The following is a 26,155-nucleotide window of genomic DNA, read 5'->3' on the forward strand; positions in this document are numbered from 1 at the left end:
AGCCCATAAGTAAAAATAAAATAATAAGAAGAAGAACAGAATAAGTCGAATATCCTAATTATATTGAGTCGTCGTCACAAACAACTAATTTACATATAAAAATTACAAAGATTATTTGTCAATAAACAAAACATATATGCCAATGAATCTTTTGTCTACGGCTCTCACATGCTTTTCCAAGAGTGAAGAGACAAGATTCCAAGAATTTTGTAGTTTCTGAATAATATTAGATTGTTAGGGAATTTAAAGATAACTTTAACTATATATGATACAGCCGAGAAGCTAGTGTTTAAGTAATATTTTATAGTGTCGTCGTCTTTCAAGAAATTGAGAAGCCGAAAACGCCCACAGCTTTAGAAGAAAGCCGTAAAGGCCATAACAAATCATTCATATTATAATTTGGGTTTTGATCTCATTCTACTGTATATAGAACATACGCAAACAGCTAGCCCAACTTGAAGACAAAAGAAGAGGAGAGGCAGAAGCCTAAACTAATGGGCAAGGTCAAGGGACACTCTCCTCACCAACAAAAGAAGGCAGAGAACGATTTAGACGACAGCACCATAGCTTACTTAAGAAATGCGTGAACAAGCGAGTTCATTTAATCATGCCGTATTTTTATTTTGTTCGACAAGAAGTCATATACATAATCACAAGCCTCATTTACTTGCGTTTGATTTTGAACTTTCGATTCCATCGTTCCGTTTGCTCATTTAATCATTCCAAAAACTTTGCAAAATTTTAAGGATACAGACCCTAATTCCCTCGCACAAGCAAAATAAAATAAAATAACAACGTCTCCAACTCAAAGATAATGGATACCCTCGAAAACTAAAAATGAAGAGAAAACTTCTTTAACCCGTCTTGTGGATTTTATACTTTGAAATTCAAAAGAGTTGAACACCGAGAAAGAGCAAAACAGCAACACACGCACACTTTGAGAGAATGAAACAATGACAAATCAATTTATAACAAATTTGAATCCGTCAAAGAAATGAAAAATCAGAGAATGAACAAGCAAATGTTTTCAGGATCATTGGCCCCGTGGCGTACGGCTGCTTTCTGCATTTCTAATCGGGTAGAAATATGGATGCGCCTGAAAAAAATCATCATATCGTCAGTTCACTTATCTGTAAATCTTAAGTGAGTATACAAAGAGATCTAACAGAAAATAAGGAAACTTGTTTCTTACCATTGCTTCTTTAGCTGTTGGCCTTTCTTGGTGATCATATCTCAGCAACCTGTCCACAAAATCGATAGCCTTCACAAACCAAAAAGTAAATGAAAACAAATGAGTCACGTTCATTCAAAAATCCAACACGAAGGCGTAATTATAAAGAGAAAAGCAAGTATTCTACCTCAGGAACTGCTAAGTGCTGGTTTTCAGAATTGATGAACTTTGACCATGGCTTACGGCTATGTCTATATAAAATTAAGAGTGAAAAGTTTAAATTCTGTGATAAGAAGGCGAAAAAACTAACGTTTTGAGAGTTTTAAACCCGATTACCTGCCCACGAGGGATGCAAGATTAGGGTCCAACTCTATGCGGTATTTGTTCAGGTAGGCATTGAGTTCGTCTGTGCCAAGCACCTGCCATAGTTATAAACACACACAGTATTATCTTACAAAGTGTATGTGTTTGTAGCTATAACTTGGAGAAATGTAAAATCTTTTCACTGGAGAAGGGAAATGAAGATTCAAAGATGAAAGCTTTTCGTAATCTTACCTTTGCAATTTTGACCAATTGATCATAGTTGTCATGACCATAAAAGAATGGCTCTTTGCGGAATATCTGCAGCAAATTTCAGTATCAGATACACTACAATGGAGTATAAAATGACTTAAAAATACAAGTCAGAATTCTTATCACTACACAGCCACTTGAACCAAGTTAAAGTAATTGTAGCTTAGAAACGCTCACCATTCCAGCAAACATACACCCAAGACTCCACAAGTCTAAGGAATAGTCATAGTCCTGTAAATCTACCAGCAGCTCTGGACCTTTGAAGTACCTGTCATCAGATATGACGTGAGAAATGATAAAAAATAAACACTAGACCTATGTCTCAACCAGATGAAGTACGATAATATGTTTTCAAATTTTAAAATCTCACGAGCTCTGCACATGCAATCTTCTACATCCCAACTATTTGCATTTCTAGTCTAAAATCTCTATGAAAAGAAATAGTGCCAATTATAACAGAAAAAAACCTGCAGCAGAGACAGAGAGATTAGCAAATAAAATGAAGGGATTACCTTGAAGCAACTCGAACATTGTATTCTTTCCCAGGATGATAGAATTCTGCCAATCCCCAGTCAATTAAACGAAGTTTCCGCTGCTCGTGATCAATCATGACATTATGCGGTTTCACATCTCTGTGCATGATTCCACGTGAATGGCAGAAATCCAGCGCCTGCATAAATGTTTTAAGAAACAACAATTATAAACAGATTAGTAGCTGTTTCTTTTACTGCACAGTATAGGATTAAAAGTCAAAATCTAATGACTAATCTATACAAGAAAAACTGATCTAGGATACATGTCGACCACATGTCTGACGCTAAACAAGTTAAACATTAATCATACATTATTTTTGCTAGAGTATCAACGAATCACAAGTACAAACCATTTTATAAATAAAAGAAACTAGATATACCTTTAGAAGTTCAAATATATAATATCGAACATCATAGTCAGAGAGAGTTGGATAGAGGACTTTAAAATCCTTATTGTTCACATGTTCAAAAATCAAGCTGGGCGTCTTCGACTGCTGATCTCTAACAATGTCGAGCAATTTTACAATATTTGGCCCACCGCAGAGGTTCTGCAGAATCTTAATCTCTCTCTTAATCTGTGTCAAGGAAAGACGCAAAACACGTTAGTGACGCATTCAAACAAAGCAAAGGGCCAGGAACACACTTCATCCTAAACATAGTTTAGCAAAAACAAGAAAGCAGCTGAAATCTACTAACCTTCTTCTTCTTCACAGGCTTCAAAATCTTGATAACGCATTTCTCGTTATCAGTGGCATGAATGCCTTCAAAGACCTCACTATATTTCCCCCTTCCGACCTTCCTCACCACCTCATAATCATCCTGTACACTGCAACATCAATAAAGAAAGGCACCTCAAACATTAACCACACCATACAAACTCAAAGATACCAATTCATTCGTAGTTCACATAGGCCACAATTGTCCAAGAGAAACGAAACCCTAGTTCAACATTCCATCTTGATTCCAAAACCATTAATCCCACGATATCACCCAAAACCAATCTAATACAACAGGCAAACATGTTAAACAAATCGAAGCAATTAGGTTTAACGAAAGAAAGAATCCAAAAAGGAGAAGGAAGACGATATATACCCCCATTGAACAGCAAGAGACTCGTAATCCCAATAATCCTTAGGTCTAACAACGTTGACATCAGCGTAAACCCTAGCTTTCGACGGCGCACCGGCACGCCGGATAGATTTACCGATCTTCTGCGCCAGCGTGTCCGATTTATCTTTCACGCGCGATTGCTGTTGCTGCTGGTTCCGTAGATGCTGACGGTAAAGAGATGCGCTGGATGCGAAACGACGGAGATGGTCCCAGAGAGAGGAGAAAAGGATGTTTCTCTTCGCCGGAGACGACGAAGAGAGGAGAGAGAAGAGATTGTTGTTGGCGGCGGAAGCGTTGCGAAGAGAGGAGATTGTGAATCCAGTACAAGGCCTTAAGGCCATTAATGTCTTTTTTTTAACTCTATAATGATGAACCCAAAGAGAAGGTTACGTATTTTTGCTTTAATTCTCTCCTCTTTTTTTTTTTTTTTTTGGTTTCTATCAAACCGACATTGTATTAAACAGTTCGGTTCGATTTGGTTTAGTTGGTTTATTCCGGTTTAACTGTACTTGATCGGTCCGATTTGGTTATCGTGACTCTCAGATTGTGTTTTCTTCAACCTGCGCATTTGCGCAACGCACTTCGTCTGTCCTCATCATCCACTTGAACCAACGCGACGATAAGAGAGAGAGAGAGAGAGAGAGGATTGTGATCGCGAGAAGCTCACTGGTTCTCCAATTTCAGATCGAAATCGATGTCGAAATCTAGGGTTTATACCGATGTTAACGTTGTTCGTCCCAAAGAGTACTGGGACTACGACTCTCTTGTTGTTCAATGGGGGTAAATGATTCTCGCCTTTTACTGCTCACTCTTTGATTTTTGTATTATTTTTTTATTTCTGTGGAATTTGATTGATTTGTTGTTTTCCCAAATCGAATTTTTGAATCCGAAAAAGTGGAGTTTTTAGGGTTTGAGGAAGGTTCCTTAAACACACTTTGTTAAAGTGGCTAATAGCAAAGAAATTTATCTGTGTGAGATTATTGAGTAGTTTGTGTGATTTGATAATAATACTTCCAACTCTTAATTGTGGGAGTTTTGTAGTCATCAAGATGATTACGAGGTTGTGAGAAAAGTTGGTAGAGGAAAATACAGTGAAGTTTTCGAAGGCAAAAACGTCAATACGAACGAGCGTTGCATTATCAAGATCCTCAAACCCGTAAAGAAGAAGAAGGTGATTTTAATTTGAGCACATGAAACCTTTCTGTGATGCTTGTTTTGTTGAAACTTGTTTTTAGTCATTGCTTTGATGTTATGCAGATAAAGAGAGAGATTAAGATACTCCAAAACCTCTGTGGTGGACCAAACATTGTTAAGCTGTATGATATTGTCAGAGATGAGCACTCCAAAACACCTAGCTTGATATTCGAGTTTGTCAACAGTGTGGACTTTAAAGTCTTGTATCCAACATTGACTGATTACGATATCCGGTTCTATATTTATGAGCTGCTTAAGGTAATGTTTCGATCTTTTACTTGCTAGAAATGATTGTTACCATACATAGAATGTTTTATGGAATCCGATAATATTGCATTTTCAGGCTTTGGATTTCTGTCATTCTCAAGGAATTATGCATAGGGATGTTAAGCCTCACAATGTCATGATAGATCATCAGCTGCGTAAACTTCGTCTGATAGACTGGGGTCTTGCTGAGTTTTACCATCCTGGAAAGGAGTATAATGTTCGAGTTGCCTCACGGTAATATCATATACCACAGCTTTATTCGACCTGCCTGGCCACGCCCAATAGGGGCATTCATAGACGCTGATGATTGAAACATTTTCAATTTGAAACTAGCTTTTTGCAGTCAAAGCTTGTTTAACTTTTTGTAGTTGTAGTAAAATGCATTAGACTAAAAGTCTGTGAATTAATTATCAGATACTTCAAGGGTCCCGAGCTACTAGTTGATCTACAGGATTATGACTATTCTTTAGACATGTGGAGTCTTGGCTGCATGTTTGCTGGCATGGTGAGAACTGATTATTCCCTCACTCTTCTCTATAGTTTAGATCTTTGAAGTTCTTGCAAACATTTGAGTTTCCGAGTCTTAATTGTTAACAACTTTTAATGTTGCTTATTCACTTATCAAATGCTGATGCTGTAGATATTTCGTAAGGAACCGTTCTTCTATGGCCATGATAATCATGATCAACTTGTCAAAATCGCCAAGGTATACTGCTAGTCTCCAAACTGCTGTTTTATTTGCATAAGATTATATTACAAAAGTTTGATCTATTTTATTGGTCTTTGGTGGAAACCCCATGCGTAGGTGTTGGGAACCGATGAGTTAAATACTTACCTTAACAAATATCAGCTAGATCTAGATCCTCAACTGGAAGCACTTGTTGGAAGGTATTAATTTCATCCCTGAGTCTGTGTTTAAAAGTCAAAACTAGTTGCTTTGTCCTGCCTAGGACAAATGAGTTCAATGAAACCACTCTCATTTGCAGGCATAACAGGAAACCATGGTCTAAGTTTATCAACGCAGACAACCAACATTTGGTCTCACCTGAGGTTCGATTTGACTCTTTCTAGACAATACGTAAACTACTTCATTTAGTTATGGGTGTATTGACTCTCAATGTATGAACATCTTCAGGCCATTGATTTTCTCGATAAGCTTCTTCGGTATGATCATCAAGACAGATTAACCGCAAGAGAAGCCATGGTAAAAATCCTCTTCAAGCACTTGTCTTTTATATTCTTTTACCCGATTAATATCATCAAACTTATAATCTGTGGTTCCCTGTTGATCTATTATATAGGCTCATCCATACTTCGCTCAAGTTAAAGCTGCAGAGAGCAACAGACTTCTAAGCCAGTGAAAACCAAAGCTTGATTGATGCCTTCTACTACTATTTTTGAACCAAAAACATTGTTATGTTGTTGTAAGAACCAAAAAAAAAGACCAGAAAGTTGTTTCAAAATTGTGGTAATTTATAATTTTCTCATCCAAACATAATTAATTGATAAGCAAAAAGAAGCAAAGGTTCTAAACAAAGCTTTATGATATAATTATAATCGCAATAAAAACTTATTGTTGAAAACAAGTCATCTTTAAGTAGAGAGAAAACAGAACCATAAAATTTTCAGAGACTTCTTTTGATACAAACATAGGAAAGAGGATCCCAAAACGTTTTACATTGGAATCCTTTATAGTTGAGATAATAGTAATTTTGCTTGATCACTTCTTGAGGTGAGGGAAGCAAGCGACAACATCAGCCTTGGGATGCTTGGCCTCGGCGTGCTCCCTGCATTTCACTTCCGATGTAGTGCAGATGAATGTTTGCATACAAACCTTGCACTGTTCATTATAAAACACATCACGAAATAACAAGCTAGTTAACACCACACAATCCAATCATAAAACTGCTTAATAGATCAACATGAGATAAATATCACACTAAGGTTTCATGGTTCCACAAACATCGGTAATTAAGAATAACCCAAGAATTGGACAAAAATAAAAAAAAACAAAAACTTTAATCTTTGATGATTTGGTAAAAAAAATGATCACCTGAATCGACATAGCTTTCTTGTTAGCTTCCAACTGGCTTCCTGTAAGAGAGATAAAAAAAAAAAAGATCATTACAAAACACGAGTTGTAGAGCTAAATCTCCAAATTGACAAAACCTATTAAAAAAAAAATCGAATCTGGTCGGGTCGTGTACCTTTTCCAGCAGCCTTTGCCTTTTCCAAGTTTTTGGCGCGAGCCATGGCTGATTTCTGTGCGTTTCCGCCACCCATCTTTTTTTTTCTGATCGAAGGGAAAGAGAGAAGAGAAGATGAACTCAAACCCTAATTTTCAGATATACACGAAATGGAATAAGTTTTTTTTTTTTTTTTTTTTTGCCGACTCAATGAGAAAAGATTTATATGAGGAGAAAAATCCTAATAATAATGCCACTTGCTTCTTATTTTGTTTCTCTATAATGTCCACTTACATTTAATTCGCCCACTCAGCACTCACACCAATCACCTAACGCGTGTATTTTTTTTATTCTAGATAATTCGACTTTTCACTTATTGGGCCTTAAGGCCTTTTTGGTTGAATATGTGTTGGGCCTATTTGTTAAACTTTATGAGTTTTATTATGATGTGTCAAGATCTCAAATCCCTCACTCTCTTCCCCGACGTTTTTGTTTTCATTCTCCGGCGACTTTACCGGTGTGACTTTCAGAATCGATGGGTGTCGTAATTGAGACTTTTATTTGGGAACCAAGCTCACGCTTCTTCGTCTTCGTCTTCGTTTCCACATTTTTATCGATACTTCTGTTTCCTTACTTGGCCAAGAACAGAACTTTTGGTACCTTTGATCATTCCGTTTCCTCTTCTTTCGCTCGGTTCCAGAGATGGTTTCTAGCTATCTACACTCTCTCTTCAGGTATATTTACAAATGGGTCTTCACAATTTTATCTCTTTCTTCATAAAGCTTTCATTTTTTTTTGCCTTTTCTCTTCAATCTAAGTGGATCCTTTGCTACAAATTTGGATTTTTACAGTGATGGAAGGTTTATGGTCTGTGTATGGAGAATTGGAGTTAGCATCTTATGGTTTAAGTAAGGAATCAATGGTGTTTTATCTCTGTGTTGGCTATTCGACCGCTCTTGTTCTCGGTCCTTTACTTGGTGTGATTTCTGATCTCATGTAAGTAGCTTTTTACTACAATGTTGATCATAGCTAACCTTAAAAAACAAATCCAATGGTGCTCGGTATTGATAATATCGAAACTTTTGTAGGGGTCAGAAGAGAATTTGTCTACTCTATTGTGTATTGCACTTCGTTGTTGGTGCGTGGAAGAGGGTTACAATGAGTCCTAGTGCTTGGTTTGCAAATATTTGTCTCTCTCTTGCTGGTATTGTATATTCGTTTGGGTTTGAGACTTGGTTAGTTGTGGAACATGAAAAGGTATTGGATTCGTCTCTGCATTTGAGTTTTTTATCATTTGAGAACAGACAAAAGTTCTGTTTAGTAATGTTATTGTTATGTGTCTTGTACCTTTTGTAGCAAAGTCAGAGGAATGACTCGTTAAATGAAACATTCTGGTTGATGACTTTCCTTGAGTCCGCATCTTTACTAGGAGGTCAAGTTCTTGCAAATTGGCTTGTAGATGAAACTGTTCAGCATGGCATTGCATTGTCTGCTACGGCGTCTTTGTTCTTGTCTGTTGTGGCCATTGTTTGTATTGTCCAGACTGCGAAAGAGCCTTTGAAGACCCTCCCATTTAGGGATTATTCCGCAGCTTTCTATGCATATGTTCTTGGTGGTAAGGTTTTCTTTGTGATTTTTATATGTCTCCATATCAATTTACAGATTTGAATCACTTCTGTTCAATTTAAAAATTCACAAGTATAACTTAGTTTTTGCTTGTCTCTTTGATCAGATAAAAGAATATGGTTTCTGGGAACTGCACAAGCCTGCCTCCAGTTTTCCACTGCAGTCTTTTGGATTCTTTGGGCACCAACCATTGTGGTATGATCAAGCTCTCTATTGTAACATTCTTTGGGATTTTAGATAAGATAATTATTGATATTAAAAAATGTGTTATGTTGGGTCAGGCTGATGGGAGAGAAGTGAATCTAGGATTAATCTATCCCTGTTTCTTGGGTTCAAGAATGCTTGGGAGTACAGTATTCCCATGGCTTATGAGTGGACAATCATTGCTCCGGCTTGAAGATTGCTTAGTGTACATATACGCAATACTTGGGATTGTGTTTTCTATAGTAGCCTATGATTATCAGGTAACTTATTAGCTAATTTCAGTAAATACTTGTTGCTTCTTATGGAAGGCCTCTCTCACACATTAAAAACCGTATCCTGCAGGAAATCCGAATCTTAGTAGTACTTTTCTGCTTATATCATGGCTGTGCTGGACTTGCCCTGCCTTTGCTTGCAAGACTAAGAACAATGTAATGCTCTTGTGTAATTCACATTTTTCAGATTATTTTTGAAAACACATTCTTTGTTAGCAGGGGAATCGTTCTCCTTGGTTGGTAATGGAATGTACTCTTTATTTATAGGTATGTGCCAAATGAATTGCGTGGTGGGATGATAAGCCTCTCTCAAGTTCCAGCTAATGCAGCTATTTTGTTTTGCTTAATACAGGTGTGTGTCATCAAAAAAACACCCTTTGAACCTATTTTGCCTATGTTTCAGTCGCCTTATCAATCTTAATATTGCAGAGAGGGTACTCTAACAAGATTGAGAACTCAACAATGATGGCTTTTGGTGCCATTTCTTTATTCACTGCATCTGGTTGTATATATTTATTGAGACGATGGGGAAAGTCACCACATCAAGATTGGCACAAACTATGATCCTGAGTAAGCTGTTGTCTCTGGTTATGAGACATATGCGGAAGCAGGACAAGGCAAATCAAAGACAAATCTGCATGTTTCCTAACAAAATTCAGGTTCGTATGTAATCTTGTGTTGAATAGTCTCGCTTCGATTTTGTAGCAGCATGAAGTGAGCTATAATAACACACAAACCTGGAAGCTCAAAGATGCAGTGAAAGCAGTATAAGAGGTTTGATTCATTAGTTTTGAGAGGATTCTATTATTTTGGATGATTGTTTTCCTTTTTGTTCTATTCATATCTTATTAAGATCATCTTCTTTGGACCTTTTAGGCATTATTGTTGTACAAGTAAATATGAATGAAAATGAATTTTTCACAAATTACATAAATCTTCTTCAATCATATATTTGGTCTCGTATCCATTTTGTGGCAACCCATTTCTCACCCTTAATAACAGGACAGCTTCCATGGAGAGATGTCTGCAACAACAAAACCATATTTTGTGAAAGATCAAACATTCTGTGTCTGAAATTGGGGTTTCTTGATTGTCTGAAACACTTACCTGATCGATTGTTTTGTTTGGGAACAAATTGTAAAAGAAAATAGCGTCTCCTTGTCGTGGCTTTACTTTAAGACCAATACACTTCTCATAATCATAACTTCCATTCATGTTTCTCCCATTCTGCTTCCTCAAAACCAATCTTGTTTTACAACCCAAGAACCCTAACCATGTCAAACCAAAAGAACGAAGTAGCAATGATTACCTCGAATGGGAACATCGTCTCTCCACCTTCTTTGACAGTCGATAAGAACAATAGGAAAGTCACAAGCTGCATTCATAGGTTGAGTGGAGGATCAACAGATGAAACTTAGAGCCCAAGTTGCTTAAAATCCAGAGCAGGAAAACTAAAATTAGGTTGCTTACTTACCCTTTGGCTTCTCTGAGGACCATACTCAGCTGGATTGAAGGCATCATAATGTGAATCATACTTCTGGCCAAGCTGATATCTCAAGATGTTGAATGACTAGAGAGAAAAAAACACACATGAAAGGTCTTATTCATAAGCAGAAACCACATGTTCTTGAACGTTTTGGATCATATTCGTATTTGCTTACTTCGTAATAATCACTAGGGATTCTCGTGGCTGAAGCAATTTTCTCTTCGATGGCATCTAAAAGCCCGGACTCATCTTCATCAGCACTGATGAACACTCCAGTGCTGCATTTGAAAATGTTCATTGATCAAATGCGCATGCTCTCTAGCTAGCCACTGAATTGATCTTATGTAAGTTTTTTATTTAACCTGGTTCTAACGTTTCGAGTGGTATCTGCCGTTTCGCCTTTCCTTAAAGCAAGCTTAGAAGGCTTAAGCTTAGGCTTTGCCATATCGATTATGGCTTCACATTGTTGTGTAGTTGCGAAATTCCTCAAGTAAAAAACTCGAGGACTCCAGCTTAAAACCTAATCAAAAACATGTACCAAAATCATCTATACTTGTGAATCTGAATCTAAAGTTATTATTATTATTATTTGAGTTTGTTACATATTTGAGAAGTAACTAACCTGAAAAGGAATGTTGTTAGGGACAGAACCGTGATCTAAAGATTCAGTTTCCTCGTTTACAGATCTTCGTGTTGGAATCTCACTGAAACGTCTCTGTAGGAAAAAAAAAAACAGAGTTATGAAAGAGCTTCAACGGAACTCGATCGAAGATATTAAGAGAGAAAGATCACAAAAGAAGACCTGAGAGAGAAGAATGAAGAAGGAGAAACCAATGATGGCGAAAAGAAAGCATAACGCAATGAAAATGTAAGGAAACGCTAGCTGCTGCTTCTTCTCTTTGCCATAAGATCTCATCTCTCTGTCGACGGCGGGAACTTGAATTCTGAAACAGAGAGAGAGAGAGACAAAAAGAGAGAGATAAAGATGAGTAAAGGTGACTACACGTCAATAAGTCATCTTCTCAGTTTCTAATGTAGATTCTCTATGGCACATTATATTTGTCTCCCTTTAAGACGTTTCCTGTCTTTTAAATTCGTGCTTGATGTTTTTGGACATTATTCATAATTGTGTGTTTTTTTAATGGTTTTTAAATATGTTTTACATTTTCAATGTGATTATTTAAATTACAAATCAAATTTCACTTTTTACTCAAATCAAATATAATATACATTTAAGTCTAAATTACCATTTAATTGGTGTGTATTATTATTATTTAGGAGTATATATATATATATATATATCTATATAATTAAAAAACTTCAAATGTGTATATGTTAAAAGGACATTATGTGTGAAGTAATATCTAAAGATATTCTCTTCAATGGTTGAATTAACCAAAAGGTCCAAAACTAGTAAAAATTAGAATTGTTTTCATAAATATTGGGATACATTTCATTAACATTGTGATATGCTTTGCTGTTTCTGACTTCTTCTTTTTTCCCCTAATAAATTTTTGTCTATACAATTCTAATGTAGATTGTTATAAATTCAAAAGGTAAAGTTATCTATTTTTTTTTTATAGGTGCTACACATTTTTATAAAAAGTGGCTTTTTATTGTAGATGCTAAAACTGGAATGAAATGGAAAACAAACACGTGGCAGAGCTGTAAATATGAGGTTACATTCTTTTATGTGGTTATCATATAACAAAAAAGAAATCATTCATAAATAAATTTATTAAAAATCCGCACATAGGGATCTAAGCTAAGAAAAGTAAAGAGAATCAAAGATATTTAACGTCGGCCAATGTTACCTAGCTTTAATAGTAACAAACTTTAAAAACCATATTTTGTTAGTGTAGGTTTCTCGATTCATTTACCAAAAAATAGTGAAATGGACTTTCTTTAGAAAAACATTAAAAGAGAGGATATTGATTTAAGATTTAAATAGATTCTTAAAAATTTTAAATATTCTTTCCTTTGTATTAAAATATATAATATTTTAAAAATTTTACCAGAATTAAGAAAACAATTAATGATGTATTGTTGTTAACTCAAAATAATAAATGATTTACTATATTTGATATTTAGTTGTATCTTTTCTTATTCTTCTGCCATTTGACATGGTTATTGAATTGTATTTCATGTATATATTTAATAGTTATATATTGTAAAAGTAAAATTATTAAATAGTAATTTGATTTTGAAAATAAAAATACATTAAATACATTAAAAAATCATTTTTTTGATACAAAATAACATCCTAAAACATTATGTATTCTGATACAGAGGGAGTATGTAGAATCTATTGTTATTAGATCAATATTTTATTAAATTTTGTTAAAATTTAATGTTATTAGTTTGTAATTTGTAAAAAATTATTGAAAATTTTAACAAATTTGGGTTATTGGATTCAGGTTTTTATAAAGTCATTAAAAATTTTGTATTATTCAATTAAAACAAAAAAATCTATAATTATTAATGAATTCAACTATTCTATTATTAGTTTATGATTTTATACATTTTCATTACAAAATTGTTTACATTATTTTACAAAATTTTAGTATTAACAAAACTATAGATACTCTCTAGCAATCTTTAAATATCTTTTACTAATTCTTAAAAAATTTCACTAATTTATTTTTATTAAAATCTTCAAAATTAATTATAAATTAGAATCAAATAAAACTCTTATCATTACATAAAAGCCACGTAGGTCTCAAGGAGCTCCATAATTGCCACGTTTGTGGCACGCGTCGGAAACACACGCGCCATACGTGTTCCATATAAGCAAAAAGTGTAAACCTCTCATCAGCGGCATGAATTTAGCAAACGGGGAAAAAAATATGGAAGATCAGAAAAAGCCACCAACGACGGAGCAAGAAGTTAAAAACGACGTTGATTCTATCAAGAGCCCATACTTGAACTATGATAAATTGGAAGATTACAAGATGAAAGGTTACGGAGCCGAAGGCCACCAAGAGCCTAAGCTCGGCATGGGAGGTGGAGCCACCGATGCTCCCACTCCTTCAGGGGGCGTTGGCCGTGGTGGAGGTGCTGCATCGACGGATCTTTCCTCCACCGGTGCCATTAACCGTCAGGGAGTTCCGTGAAAGATAACAAAAAAAACTTCGTTATGGGTTTGTGGGATCGCCAATAAACACAAAATGTAGCTTAGTTTGTCCAATAAACTGATCTAGTTTCGTTTCTTTTAACGTGTTTTTGATGTAAGTTTGCTTACATGTTCTGTATCTTATTCTGATACTTCAAATGATACTTTTATAACTATATCTTTCTGATATTTAGCCATTATTTTCCATTCCAATACCCAAAGATTGTTGTCACTTGATCAGTGTCACCAAATTCTAGTCTTGTTGTTAACTATTCTCCTTAATCAAAAAGCCCACTAAAAAGTCCATTAAAAAGCCCATAACCTCAACAGCCGACATCAGTAAAGACATTACCCACAAGGCCACGTAGATCTCGAGGAGCCGCGTAGTTAACGTGTCGGAATCAAACGAGCCACAGTGTACTTTTAGAAGCTCTATAAAAATCTGAGACATCTCTCAATGTTAAGATCCTAAAACAAATCTAAAAGCAGAAAAAAAAACAAAGGAAACAAACAACAATATACAAAAATGGAGGCTGAGAAAACACCACCGACGACGACGACGACGACGACGACACCGGCGACAACGACGGAAAAGAAAACTGGGCCAGATGTGAAAGACAACGACTTACCAACCAATAGCCCTTACATGGCTACGGGTACTTTGGAAGATTACAAGATGAAAGCTTATGGAGCTGAAGGCCATCAAGAGCCTACGCCTGGTCTAGGTGGTGGCTCCACCGATGCTCCTACTCCTTCAGGCGACGTACCTGCCGACGCCACCACCACCGCTGCGAAAGCTCCCTGAAAAAATAAAGACTGATAATAATTAATGGGTTTTAGTTGGATCGTCGGAGAAAATAACCCAAACTTGTCGAATGTTCAATAACTGATCCAGCTTCGTTTTTTCTTAACGTTTTTATGGGTTAATTAAAAATGTATTTGCGTGTAACGATGAATGCTAAAATAATTATCTGAGTTTCATAAGAGAAAACATTATCATATGTTTTGTAAGAAATGAAGTTGTAATGATTTAGTGATTAATGTTATCTTTATTCCTATTCGAGAGGAGAGGACCAATGTTATTCAATTTTATCTCGATCTACGCTAAGTATATATGGGTGTCTCAATCCAATGTTTGGTTTTGGTTTGGAGTTACATGAACACTACTATCCACAACAAGAGAAGAAAAATGAATTTTTATTTGAAACAACTACTAATTCACGAAAACATGAATTCGTTTTTATTTTATTTTAATTATATTTTATCAAACAACGAATTCAATTTTTATTCCCATCATTTTCTGAAGGGCCGGTGAATGATCATCATGAATCCATGATGCTCGAAGTCGGTGGCTTTGTGACTTGTGAGCACGATCGAATATATGGTGTGGGAATATATTATTTGCCAACGAACACGTGGTTGGTTGGTGATAGCCAAATCTTGGAGATAATCTGTATATAGAGAATATGTGGCTCACAAATTATATGTAGTCAACCAAGAAAGTAGATTTGTAAACTATATATAGTTGGGTTATATTAATTTAATATTTATATATAGTTGGGTTTCTCTTATTTGACAATGGAAACTAATGAGTTTTTTTTTTTTTTTTTTTTTTTTTTTTTTTTTTTTTTAACTAATGAGTTTTATTAGAAGACTATATAATGTTTGAAGTCCAATAACCAAAATACACTAGCTATCTTTAGAATGTTTACTTTGGTTGTACACAAAAAAGATGTTTATTTTGGTTTGGGACGACTAAATCAGCTTTATACGGGAACTGTGACTGGTTACTGGACTTGATATTTTTTTTTTTTTTTTTTGTAGGGGAATCCAAGAAAATATTTATTGAAGCTAACGAATTAAAAAAAAAATACATATTTTAAAATAGTTCATTTTGTGCGATAATGTGAAAAACTATAGAAGAACTTAAATTGCCACCAAGAACCAAAAGATTATGGGTTAATATTTCATGAAAGTGTAAAGGATAACTGTCTCAAAACATTTCTCACTTGTATTACATCTCTTGCTCACATAACATTTCTATTTATATCACTTTGCAAAGAAACCCAAACACACATGGGCTTACAATAACACATTAGACTTGCTTTAGGCAGATGCTTAGCTTGTATCTTGAGTGGACTTATTTAGCTGCCGATATTCTTCTATTAGTCGCTATGGTGAAGGTGAAGTACTCGCAAAAAAACCCTAATAGTCGCTATTATTAAGAAATATTTACAGATATTGTCTGCAAACCCTTTATTAAAATATATATATATATGTGTGCCTAAATTGTAATATAATTATCTGCGTCTTTATATATAACAAACGGATTAAATGGAAAATATATAACAAACAAAGCTATGTTCCAGACTTCCAGTAAGCTTATATTGCATCAATAATAAGTGCCTGCCTATGTACAACCCATGAGTTGTTTCGTAAGGACCACAAGAAAAGAAAAATAATGGCATTGTCGACACGCCGCTCTCGATGGTAGTTTTGCATATGTACAATTGTACATTGTCTTTACAAATGGGATCGCCACTTCAAGATGAAACTGTACAAAATTGGATTTTATACTAAATACTATACGATAATGGAAACAAAGTAAAGCTCAAAAATTGGAATATCACTGAAAAGAAAATGCTGTTTAATCAGTGGCTGCTATTGGAACATCACCGGAATATGCCAATCCTCCCAGCTGTACATCCTTTGTAGCCTTGGTTGTTAAAAAACAAAATTGAGAAACAACAAAAAAAATATTGGGCCCATTGCAAGACTTGGGCCTAACTCCAAATTTTGTATACTGCTCCAACGGCTACTAATCACCGTAGGGTCTCTTAAAAATAAAATCAACGGTCAAGATCTCTCAAGTTATCTCCTATATTTAAAAACACACACAGGTGAAGTTATCTTCAGTCTACTTCACTCAGAGTCACTCTTTCTCTATAGTTCCTTATTTCTCTCAACAAATTTTACAAACTATGGATCCCAAAATGCTCTTAACAGTTACAATGATCTGCATTGTTTTCATCGGCGTAGTCGGTGGCCAATCTCCGGCCACCGCACCGATCCATTCTCCTTCTACATCTCCTCCTCATCATAAGCCTAAATCCACATCTCCCGCCATTTCTCCACCTGCTCCAACCCCCGAATCCACTCCCACGGCGGATGCCCCAGTACCGGTAGAACCTCCCGTCGAGGCACCTAAATCCGCGGCTAATGTGCCCGTTACGTCTGCTCCTTCTCCTACACCTGAGGCTTCTTCTTCTCCTCAGATCTCTCCTCCGGCTCCTTCACCGGAGGCTGATACTCCTTCGGCTCCGGTGGATGCGCCGTCAGCCGACGACGTCCCGGCTCCAGCTCCGAGCAAACATAAGAAGAAGACGAAGAAGCATATGACCGCTCCGGCTCCTGGACCAGCTTCGGAGATTCTAAGCCCTCCTGCACCATCCGGGGAAGCTCCTGGTCCTGGACCAAGCGATGCTTTCTCTCCCGCCGCGGACGATCAGGTAATCTAATCAATGGAACGTTTAGGGTATTATTATACCATATTTAACATGCATGTTAGTTAGTAAACTTAGTAATAAACCATAATTTGCGTTTAATAGATTAGTCTCCTAACAGTTAATTGAAAAGGAAACAATATATTTTGTTGCATTATTATTTTCTTAATTTTCATGTAACTTTTTTTTTGTCATTAAATGAAAGTACTCAATAATTTTATAGTATGAAATATAAAGAGGTACACATTTTGCTGTTTTTATTAGGTTTGATTTTTCTAAAAAGTTTGAGATCGAACTGTAATTAATGCAGAGCGGAGCAGAAAGAACAAGTGTAATGCAAAATCTGATGGTGGCAGTAGTCGCATGGCCTCTACTTGCTCTAGTCTTCTAATAAGTTTTTTGTCTTGACCATACCATTTGTCTCCCTCATTACAGCTCAAATTTTGTATTCAGCATTTGATCTACTATTTGTTTTTTTTTGTATACAAAATAATAATAATTTTAATACTTGCTATCTTATCTTCTGCAAATTTGCTAATTAGCCCATCAATGGTAAAATATTCTCACTCATTCACATCCATAGTAGCTACATTGTTTTCTTGAAAGACATGTAAAATCAGAAAGAAAAAAAAACTTAGGAAAAAAAACTATTCCAAATCAAAGATTATTCTGAGAATCAATCGAAAATTAAAGAATACAGAGAACCAACAAAAAAAAAAAAAAAATCTTGGGTATGAAATTATTTGCAGAAGAAACCTCTTTTGTACAAAATCACTACTTAGGTAAGAAGACAAAACATAGAATAGGCACTGAGGGACCAGAATCTGTGCATCATCAACATCATCATCATCATTATCAACAACAACTTCATCATCATCCATCAGCCACGCCCGGCGTTTCCATGCCGTTGGTTTCTGAAGTAACTCAGCAATGCCTGTGCCTGACAAGTTACAAGATTCTCCAAATAAAGAACTTTTCAAAACAATCCAAAAGTCATGAATATAGAGTAGCTGCTTAAAGAAAATGTGCATCAAGAGGAACATGAAATTATTATGAAGTTTATACCTTTTCTCTAGCTCTAGGAGTACCAGACTGTGAGAGAGCAACAAGTGGAGGAACGGCTCCTTCTTGAAGAACCATGTTGCAGAACCGGCCACTATTGGTTGATAACTGAAGAAGAGCTGCTGCTGCGTTTTCTTTCCCTCTAGCTGAACCCAACTCAACGACTTCAACAAGAAGAGGGATCCCACCTTCTTGACCAATTGCATTTCTTCCTTCCGGGATTGTAGCTAGATTTGCCAAAACAGCAACAGCCTTATCCACCATCCCAGCAGCTGGGTCCATAAGATCTATAAGATATCTTACAGCACCAGATTGCACAATCGTCGCCTTGTTTTCTTGATGTATCGATAGATTAAACAATGCAGTAGCAGCGTCTTTCTTACCCCGAGGGGTACCATTACCAAGTAGATCCACAAGAGGCCCTATTGCACCCGACTGACCGATCTTAATCTTGTTTTCTTCTATCACAGAGAGGCTGAAGAGGGTTGCTGCTGAGTTCTCTTTAGCTTCAGAACTACCATTTTGAAGCACGTGAATGAGCGGCTCGATCGCACCAGCATCAGCAATTGCACTTTTGTTGTTGTCATTAATAGACAAGTTGAGAAGAGCGGTAACAGCGTTTTCCTGTGTAGCTGAGTCGTTTGAGTAAAGTAGTTCCACTAATAAGATGATTGCCCCAGAGTTCCCTATGACTATACGGTTATCCATGTTGTGCTTTGCAAGTAACCTTAGTTCTGCGGTTGCTTGTCTCTGAATATCTAATGAAGTGCTTTTTAACTCTTCCACCAATTTCTTAACTTGTGTTTCGACTTCCAGAAGTTCACGTCTTGTCTCATTCGAAGGTGCTGAAACTATCCTTGAACCAAGCCTCTCTGATGGACGTCGCCAAAACTGACCACGGTTACGTCTGTCCATAAATTTTGGGGAAAAATCTGAGAAATCTCGCCGAGGAGCTGCTGAAGTGGTTGCCCCAAGAGGCCCTGATCTAATTTCTCCTGAAGCATCACTGCTGTAAGGTGTAGCATGAGCTGATTCTTCTGAATTCTCATTTGCATCTGCTCTTGGAAAGTCCTCATTGGAAACAGTGCTAGCAGCAGAAGGGGACCTATTATGGTGGTTCTCAGATGTTTGTCCATTTTCCACTGAGCCTCGTGTAGTTGAAGATACAGATGACCTACCAGGTGCATCTGTCTTCAATTCTCGAGAATCGTTTGATCTATCTTCAAAATCATTTAGTGATCCCCTCCTGGCGTCCAAACCATACCCATTTCCAGATACACCCGGTGAAGAAACGCCCAAGGCAGAAGCAGGACGTGAAGGAGAAGAAGCACTTTCTCTTTCAATTGCTCGGCTTGAGAATGAGGGCTTCCCGATTTCGCTTGAAGAAGCATCCCAATCATGTGACTTGTTGCTAACTTTATGAGCATAAACATCAGCATTCGTGCTAGGAATGGAGTCTGTACATGATAAAAGAGGAGAAAGCTCGTTTAAACTCGTTGATTTATTGGGATCAGGCAACTTGACATCGTTTGTCTCACACCAGTTAGCAATTAAGGCCTTCACGGTGTAATTGGGTATTAGAGTCGTATGAGTCAGAGTCTGCCGAGTCTTGGGACACACTTTTAAACCTAAATCAATCCATCTCTTGATGAAGGCCTTTTCATATGTCTGTCCTGATGACACAATCACTGGATCAGTCATTACTTCAAGTGAGAGAGGACAAAAGAAGTCAGCAAGAATGGCGACACTAGAAGTCTGAGTCTGTTTGATCAGAAGAAGACGCTCGTGCATGCGGTTTACAATAACAATCAGTTGGTCAAGGAACTCGACTTCTGCATTATTCTCAGACTGTTCAGCCATCTCTTTCTGCCTCTCCAGAGCAACAGCTTCAATCAGAATCTCCTGGTTTGATCTCAGACCAGTGTTCTCTCCGATTTTCACCAAAATCTCAGGGCTAGGTCCAACACCATCTCTCTGATCCCTCAGAGCACCATCAATGACGGAAGATATCTCTTCATAGTTAAGATGCTTAATCTCCTCTAGACATTGCTGCAATTATGAATATTTAGTAAATTAACCATTCGCATCTCCTGCAACTCAACTCAATTGCTAACGTAGAAACACACAAAGCAGTCAGCATCATTAAGATCAATCACTTCTACAAAACTTAGAAACTGATCCCCATTTTAATTTCCAACCTAAAGCTAATGTTCTGAAGAGACCACACAGGATCTAAACAATGGAAATCAATGCAAGAATCTTCTAAATGTAAAAGAGAAGGTACCTCAAGGGAAGCTGGGCTTAGCTCATCAGGTAGATGATTCTTAGAAGACATAAGAAACTGGAAAGTATCCACAATAGTCTCTCGCATCTTCGGTATCAAAGATTCAATTTGGAGAACCTAGACGTAGATAATAAGAAGGGCTAATCATCAACAAAACATTATATCAGTAATCAAAGCTCAAGCAAGGAGTGGAGAATAACACAATGGTCACTACTTTTATCCTAAAAGCAAAATACAACCTACATACAAATGTTTGTAATGCCTAAAGCAAACTCCATACAGCTTTCAAACAACAACCTGAGAGAGTAGAAACTTACAAAATAGACTTTACTGGAGAAAGCTTGCCAACTCCTGAAAAGATCAATGGATTGATCAACATCCTGAGTCAATTCTTGAAACGCTTTAACAAGTTTCTTCTCATCAGAGTTAACAACAGCATCTGCAATTGGCTCCAACACTCTCAACAGCTCTTCAACTCTCTTGTAGTACTTATCAAATGGGTCTAAATCGATATGTTTGGAAGATGACAGATTTAGAAACGACGAGATACTTCCAAGAAGAGCCTTCAAAACCGATACTTCCATTTCCACCCTGTTCAAAAAGCAAAGAAATTTGAAACTTCTAGATTAAATCAAGGAAACCCTAAAGGAAAACACAATTAGAAAACCCTAAATTTCCCAAATTAAAAAAAAAAATAAAAAAAAAAAAAAAAATCGTGAGAAAAGAGTCGAATTGGTGAAATGGGTTTCTCGAGAAATGTAAGCAAAGAGCCGCCCCTGAAGGAACAGAGGAAAAGGCCTAAGTAGATAGATAGATAGATCGAGAGACAGAGAGAGACGAAACCAATACATGCACGTGAACAGGGGAAAAATCAAATCTTTCTCTGTCTCGCCGATTATAGTTGAGACCACGTAAAAAGCAAATCTTCTTCTTCTTCTTCGTCTTCTCTGTGTTTTTTTTTTTTGACTGTTTACCCAAAAGAAGAAGAAGAGAAAGGGAACAAAAAAAAAAAAAAAAAAAAAAGGTAAAAGAGGAGTTGAATAGCTCTGTGGTCAGATCAGAAATTTGCTGGCGTTTTAGCCGTTTCTAAGCCGTCTCGGACATTGTTGTCAGCTTAGTCTCCTCCTCCACTTGTTTTTTTTTTTCTTTTTTTTAAGTTGCTTTTAAAGCCAAATTTTATAATTTTTTTTTAGCTAAAATTATGCAGATTAAAAAATAAATAATTTTGAAAAGTTCAACCAATCATAAACAATACTACAAAATATAAATAATAGAAAATATTATATTAATCTAAAAATTGCATAAAAACTTGAAAACATTTTATATTGTAAAACAAAAAAATTTCTCTAAAACGTAATGTATTATAAAATGGGGCGAGTAAATATTAACAAACATCTACTATGTTTTTGATGTTGTTACTGGTCGTAGCCATTCAGATATTCGGCGTGGTTTGATATTTTTGGTTTTTGGATATTGAGTTTAGCATCCATTTGGTTTTTTAGAATTTTTTTTTGGATACTAGTTTTTTCAGTTTTTTTTTCTTGAATATGTTTTAGTGACCCAAAGTAAAACTTTTCTGCAAATTTGCAAGATATCGATAATCCATGACTAATTTACTATTCTATAAATTATGTGACTAGTGACCATACTTAAAAAATTATGTTATTATGCGGTTTTTACTTTTTTTAAATTAATTTTTACAAAATTTTGTCGATTTGAGTTCTATAAGACTATATCTAACATCACTATATATATTTTTCTAAACTCTATTTTAGAGCATTTATTTCTCTATCCCTAATCTATTTCTAACTCTAAAATAGATTTAGAGTTGGAAATAGGATAGGACTGAAGTCAAACTATCACTAAAACTGATTGCAAAATAGAATCCATCTATTCTAAAGGAAAAATAGAGAAATAAGTTAAAGATGCCCTGCCAAATGCAATTATCAATCAATTTGTCATTTTATAAACGTAATTTTTCCAAAAGTTAAAATATATGTAACATAGTAGAAAAAGTTATATAGCAATAATTTTGATATAAAATAGTGTAATTATGTTTTTAAAGTTCTTTTGATTTTCATTAAGTAAAATTATTTGAAGTGGTATTTAATTAATAAAATATTATTTTACATTATATTGCTAATATATATATACATATATAGTAGAAAAGTTATATTGCATTAATTTTGATATAAAATAGTGTATTTTTTTTTCAATTTGACATAAAATAGTTTGTTTCTTTATTGAAAATAAATATAATGTAGGGGTTTTTTTTTGAGCAAACATGTAGGTTAAATGTGTTATAGATATTTTTAATATAATGATATAATGAAAACTAATGGAATTTATATTAGTAATGAGTTTTTTAAAAAAACACATGTCAAAAAAAAAAAGTGATATGTGTCACCTTATTAGAGTTTGTCTTTGAAGAACAGATTATATATTACCTTATCTTTATCATTACGTTATTGTTGTACATGGTACACATCATTAGTGCATTTAAATTATAAACAAATTAGATTTTTATAATTAAATTTTTATTTTTTAAGTTATATATATATTAATTTTGTTTGTTTTGTTTAGTGTTTAAGATTGTATAATTGTATATTGATTGTTATTTTAAATTAAAATATTTGGTGTGCTTTAGTTATAGACATTCACATAAACTATATAGTCATATTTGTGTAAATTCTAACCCGCTCCATCACATGACTCAGAGAATTTAAATTTCTTTAGCAAATTAAAATGTTTAGAATATTTTATTTTTTTGCTTTAAATATTATTATTATGGAATACTAATTAATTTCAGATTTCTTTTAAGTACAATATTGGAAGTAATTTAAGTTTGGTGTAAACTAATTTTGATACACAAAAACTTACTTTAGAAATGCCAATTTGGGATTTTAAGAAAGATATATTTTTATTGCAAAAAAAAATCTTTTCTAATAGTTAAACAAATACTAAAAAGTGTAGATTCGTCAAATAAGTCTAAGTGATATGATCGATAAAACACTATACTCTATTGTTACATAGACCTTGATTAAAATTCATAGTCATCAATACTTCATATCTTAAACCAAAATATGTTATCTATACTTTATGTATTTTGACTGTTTAATACACCCTCGTCTCTCATCACTATGACCATTTTTTTTCTTTTTGATAAATCTGAAATAAAGAAAATGATACATGCTTATAATTATAAATAACTATTTACTTAAAACTCATTTTTCATTTCTCAAGTCAAAATCGAGTTTATTAGTTGGTTTGTTGACAGTTGGCATCTCAATCTCCCCAATGTTAATGACTTTGCCAATGATATCTGCAAACAAAAAACAACAATATTTAATGAATATTATCAGAATGCTAATTAAAAAAATATATTAATACACATCTACGTTACAAACTCATATAGTTATTTTATACCAACCAATCAACCTGTACTGATTTAGTATCACATTAATTTCTCAAACTTAGCCCAAGTTTAAATATTTGAAATCAGATTTAGTGTCATTGTGTATGACCACAGTTCCGTTAAGAATATCGGAATTGACCACATGCATGAGTAAGAGAAAATGTCTCAATGAATCTCCTTGAGATGATTCATGTAACTGGAAATCAAATCTCATTTGTCATATGCATGGATTTTTAACACCTTAAAGTAAATAAATAAAAAAACAAATGATATTAGCGAGAAAGGTTTGATCACATAATAAGTAATAGTAACAGATGACAGGATAAAAACAAAGATATCTATAATAAGATATGAAATAAGGAAAACATAAGAAGTAGCAAATAATCACCTTTTCGCCATTGGAGTGGTTAAACCTTTTGCGTGTGCTAAAAAAAAAGAGAAACAAAAGTGGTGATATTAGCTGCTGTAAAAAAATAAGTATTTATAGTGTTTAAAGAGGTTGTAGGATTTTGTGTGAATGTGTAGAGATAATGTTGGTGATCAAGTATACAATATCTCGAACATATAACAATTTTGGAAAGTTTAAGTAGGATATAGAATGTAGTTATGAAATATGATAGTAATATAATATTTCATTAATTATGAATGTGGGTGTAGTATATCATGTTTTCTTTTCTTATTAAATCTCCAATTGCAGCTTAACATATTAATAAATATGAAGATTTGATTAGGATATTATAATTATTATTAGCACATTAAATCATTTATTGTTTAATGTCATGATTTCATCTATATTAATTAGTATAGATATTTTAGGAATCTAAATGATTTCTCGATTTTTTAGATATATTATTAGAGTAGTCAATTCTGTTTTGCCATAAATGGATTCTAGATTTTTTTTTGCAAATGTATAGGGATCAGTTTTGTAAATAAAAGTTTAAATAACTAAAACTAAAAGGGTATAACTCAAAATGTACTTCAAAAATATATATACAGATATAAATCGGAATCTATACTTGCCGACGAAGTAAAAAAAATCTAGCCCGCGTGTTTAACTCCTATTATCTATACTTGCCGACAAAGTTAAATAATTGGTAAAATTTGATTTTCTTAATTTGGCTTCTCGTGTTAAGGAACGTTATTTATGTCATAATAATCATTTAGGTTGTAATCTTTTGTTTCTCAAAGTTGGCCGATTACATTAAACTATCATAAAGATCAAATAAATTAAGTTTTGAGCATTTAATCTCGATCTCTTAAATGATGGTGTCATGTTGTGTATGGCAATAAGCGTAAATAAATGTTAACTTCTAATATAGTTCCATTAATTGAGTTAAGTAAAACTGTTTATTTTAGAAAACTCTGTACGGATTAATTAAGTAGAAATATTATTTTAGGAAAATTTGTAGGGGTTAATGTTGCAAATAAACAAATTGAATAAGATAAACTTCAAAGGCATAAACCAAAATGTATTTCAAAAATGTTAATATAGATGTAAAATATGAAGGTTGACTGGTTTTTTTCCAAAATAGCACAAAAATTAAATGCATGAGCAGAACACTTTGTGTATAAATAAGCACTTTTTATCTTTTAGATACCAATCACTCCTAAAACCAAAGAACAACTCTACTAAACCTATAAAAACAATGAACTGTTTATCTTATTTTTTACTTGTTATTGTATTGTGCGCAGGATTGAATAATGCGGTTCTCTTCCCGAAAACCTATCCAAAAAACTTAGTACAATTTACGAATGTTCTGGGTCCAGAAAACATTCTCAAGATTCATTGTGTATCTAAAGATGACGACCTCGGCTACCATTATTTGAGACATGGAAAAATTTATAGTTTTCAATTCGATGATAGTGTTTTCAAAACCAAATTTGATTGTGATTTATGGCAGGGTAGTCCATATTACAAGTTTCATGCAAATTTTAGAGCATACGAAGGTGGTGGGTTTGTAGTTCACTATGGTAAAAAGAATTTTTGGGAAGCAAGAGAAGATGGTATTTACTTTACACATGGTATAGAAATGCCTAAACTAGAGTATAAATGGAGCCGTGAAGAAATTATATAATCATATTTGTTTTAATACAGTTTTATATCTTATGTTCTTGAATGATTTACTAAATAAAATTTTATAATCGCAATTATTTTTG

At 34.5% G+C, this 26,155-nt stretch overlaps 9 protein-coding genes and 1 pseudogene across 12 annotated transcripts; 6 read left to right on the top strand and 4 right to left on the bottom strand.

Annotated features, from left to right (window-relative positions):
- Window positions 1-850: 850 nt before the first annotated feature.
- Window positions 851-3,797, bottom strand: LOC104702839 (casein kinase II subunit alpha-4, chloroplastic). The gene is made up of 10 exons (XM_010418760.2): window positions 3,370-3,797; window positions 2,974-3,103; window positions 2,658-2,852; window positions 2,257-2,414; window positions 1,922-2,012; window positions 1,727-1,792; window positions 1,508-1,590; window positions 1,359-1,422; window positions 1,193-1,261; window positions 851-1,096 (listed from the first exon to the last, which is right to left on the bottom strand). Exons 1-10 carry the CDS (start codon window positions 3,726-3,728, stop codon window positions 1,034-1,036), a joined length of 1,278 nt encoding a protein of 425 aa, XP_010417062.1. The 5' UTR covers window positions 3,729-3,797; the 3' UTR covers window positions 851-1,033.
- Window positions 3,780-6,364, top strand: LOC104702840 (casein kinase II subunit alpha-3). The gene is made up of 10 exons (XM_010418761.3): window positions 3,780-4,167; window positions 4,429-4,558; window positions 4,645-4,839; window positions 4,925-5,082; window positions 5,263-5,353; window positions 5,489-5,554; window positions 5,654-5,736; window positions 5,835-5,898; window positions 5,984-6,052; window positions 6,150-6,364. The coding sequence occupies exons 1-10, from the start codon at window positions 4,082-4,084 to the stop codon at window positions 6,207-6,209; spliced, it is 1,002 nt and encodes a 333-aa protein (XP_010417063.1). The 5' UTR covers window positions 3,780-4,081; the 3' UTR covers window positions 6,210-6,364.
- Window positions 6,365-6,372: 8 nt separating this feature from the next.
- LOC104702841 (uncharacterized protein At2g23090) lies at window positions 6,373-7,354 on the bottom strand. The gene is made up of 3 exons (XM_010418762.3): window positions 7,056-7,354; window positions 6,902-6,942; window positions 6,373-6,688 (listed from the first exon to the last, which is right to left on the bottom strand). Exons 1-3 carry the CDS (start codon window positions 7,129-7,131, stop codon window positions 6,569-6,571), a joined length of 237 nt encoding a protein of 78 aa, XP_010417064.2. The 5' UTR covers window positions 7,132-7,354; the 3' UTR covers window positions 6,373-6,568.
- Window positions 7,355-7,482: 128 nt separating this feature from the next.
- On the top strand, window positions 7,483-10,061 carry LOC104702843 (uncharacterized). Of its 2 annotated transcripts, XM_010418764.3 has the most exons (9): window positions 7,483-7,768; window positions 7,886-8,030; window positions 8,123-8,291; window positions 8,391-8,649; window positions 8,767-8,855; window positions 8,942-9,124; window positions 9,207-9,292; window positions 9,404-9,488; window positions 9,566-10,061. In XM_010418764.3, the coding sequence occupies exons 1-9, from the start codon at window positions 7,570-7,572 to the stop codon at window positions 9,698-9,700; spliced, it is 1,350 nt and encodes a 449-aa protein (XP_010417066.1). In that variant the 5' UTR covers window positions 7,483-7,569; the 3' UTR covers window positions 9,701-10,061. The 2 variants fall into 2 exon arrangements, 1 of the variants encoding a protein (XP_010417066.1); XR_015561258.1 differs by lacking the exon at window positions 9,404-9,488 and having other exon boundaries at window positions 7,488-7,768; window positions 9,207-9,403; window positions 9,489-10,061.
- Window positions 9,963-12,563, bottom strand: LOC104702842 (prolyl 4-hydroxylase 13-like). Its single transcript, XM_010418763.3, has 9 exons — window positions 12,437-12,563; window positions 11,425-11,566; window positions 11,245-11,337; window positions 10,985-11,142; window positions 10,798-10,900; window positions 10,611-10,706; window positions 10,446-10,511; window positions 10,244-10,363; window positions 9,963-10,160 (listed from the first exon to the last, which is right to left on the bottom strand). Exons 1-9 carry the CDS (start codon window positions 12,496-12,498, stop codon window positions 10,077-10,079), a joined length of 924 nt encoding a protein of 307 aa, XP_010417065.2. The 5' UTR covers window positions 12,499-12,563; the 3' UTR covers window positions 9,963-10,076.
- Window positions 12,564-13,325: 762 nt separating this feature from the next.
- Window positions 13,326-13,912, top strand: LOC109125707 (uncharacterized). The gene has a single exon (XM_019228199.2). The coding sequence runs from the start codon at window positions 13,442-13,444 to the stop codon at window positions 13,733-13,735; it is 294 nt and encodes a 97-aa protein (XP_019083744.1). The 5' UTR covers window positions 13,326-13,441; the 3' UTR covers window positions 13,736-13,912.
- Window positions 13,913-14,017: 105 nt separating this feature from the next.
- Window positions 14,018-14,792, top strand: LOC104751948 (uncharacterized). Its single transcript, XM_010474009.3, has one exon. The coding sequence runs from the start codon at window positions 14,261-14,263 to the stop codon at window positions 14,537-14,539; it is 279 nt and encodes a 92-aa protein (XP_010472311.2). The 5' UTR covers window positions 14,018-14,260; the 3' UTR covers window positions 14,540-14,792.
- A 1,839-nt stretch (window positions 14,793-16,631) lies between these two features.
- Window positions 16,632-17,767, top strand: LOC104702847 (lysine-rich arabinogalactan protein 17-like). The gene is made up of 2 exons (XM_010418767.3): window positions 16,632-17,243; window positions 17,548-17,767. Exons 1-2 carry the CDS (start codon window positions 16,716-16,718, stop codon window positions 17,626-17,628), a joined length of 609 nt encoding a protein of 202 aa, XP_010417069.1. The 5' UTR covers window positions 16,632-16,715; the 3' UTR covers window positions 17,629-17,767.
- A 20-nt stretch (window positions 17,768-17,787) lies between these two features.
- LOC104702846 (U-box domain-containing protein 4-like) lies at window positions 17,788-21,722 on the bottom strand. 2 transcript variants are annotated; one of them, XM_087457293.1, is made up of 5 exons: window positions 21,433-21,722; window positions 20,901-21,174; window positions 20,584-20,700; window positions 18,303-20,348; window positions 17,788-18,177 (listed from the first exon to the last, which is right to left on the bottom strand). In XM_087457293.1, coding segments are annotated over exons 1-5 (2,499 nt in total). In that variant the 5' UTR covers window positions 21,435-21,722; the 3' UTR covers window positions 17,788-18,117. The 2 variants fall into 2 exon arrangements, with proteins under 2 accessions (XP_087313419.1, XP_087313420.1); XM_087457294.1 differs by lacking the exon at window positions 21,433-21,722 and having other exon boundaries at window positions 20,901-21,421.
- A 3,880-nt stretch (window positions 21,723-25,602) lies between these two features.
- Window positions 25,603-26,146, top strand: LOC104704980 (S-protein homolog 11 pseudogene; annotated as a pseudogene). Its single transcript, XR_015562762.1, has one exon. The product of XR_015562762.1 is annotated as an S-protein homolog 11 pseudogene (transcript).
- The last annotated feature ends 9 nt before the right edge of the window (window positions 26,147-26,155 follow it).

Source organism: Camelina sativa, chromosome 7 (assembly GCF_030686135.1).
Source record: "Camelina sativa cultivar CO46 ecotype springtype chromosome 7, ASM3068613v1".
Classification (NCBI taxonomy): Eukaryota; Viridiplantae; Streptophyta; class Magnoliopsida; order Brassicales; family Brassicaceae; genus Camelina; species Camelina sativa.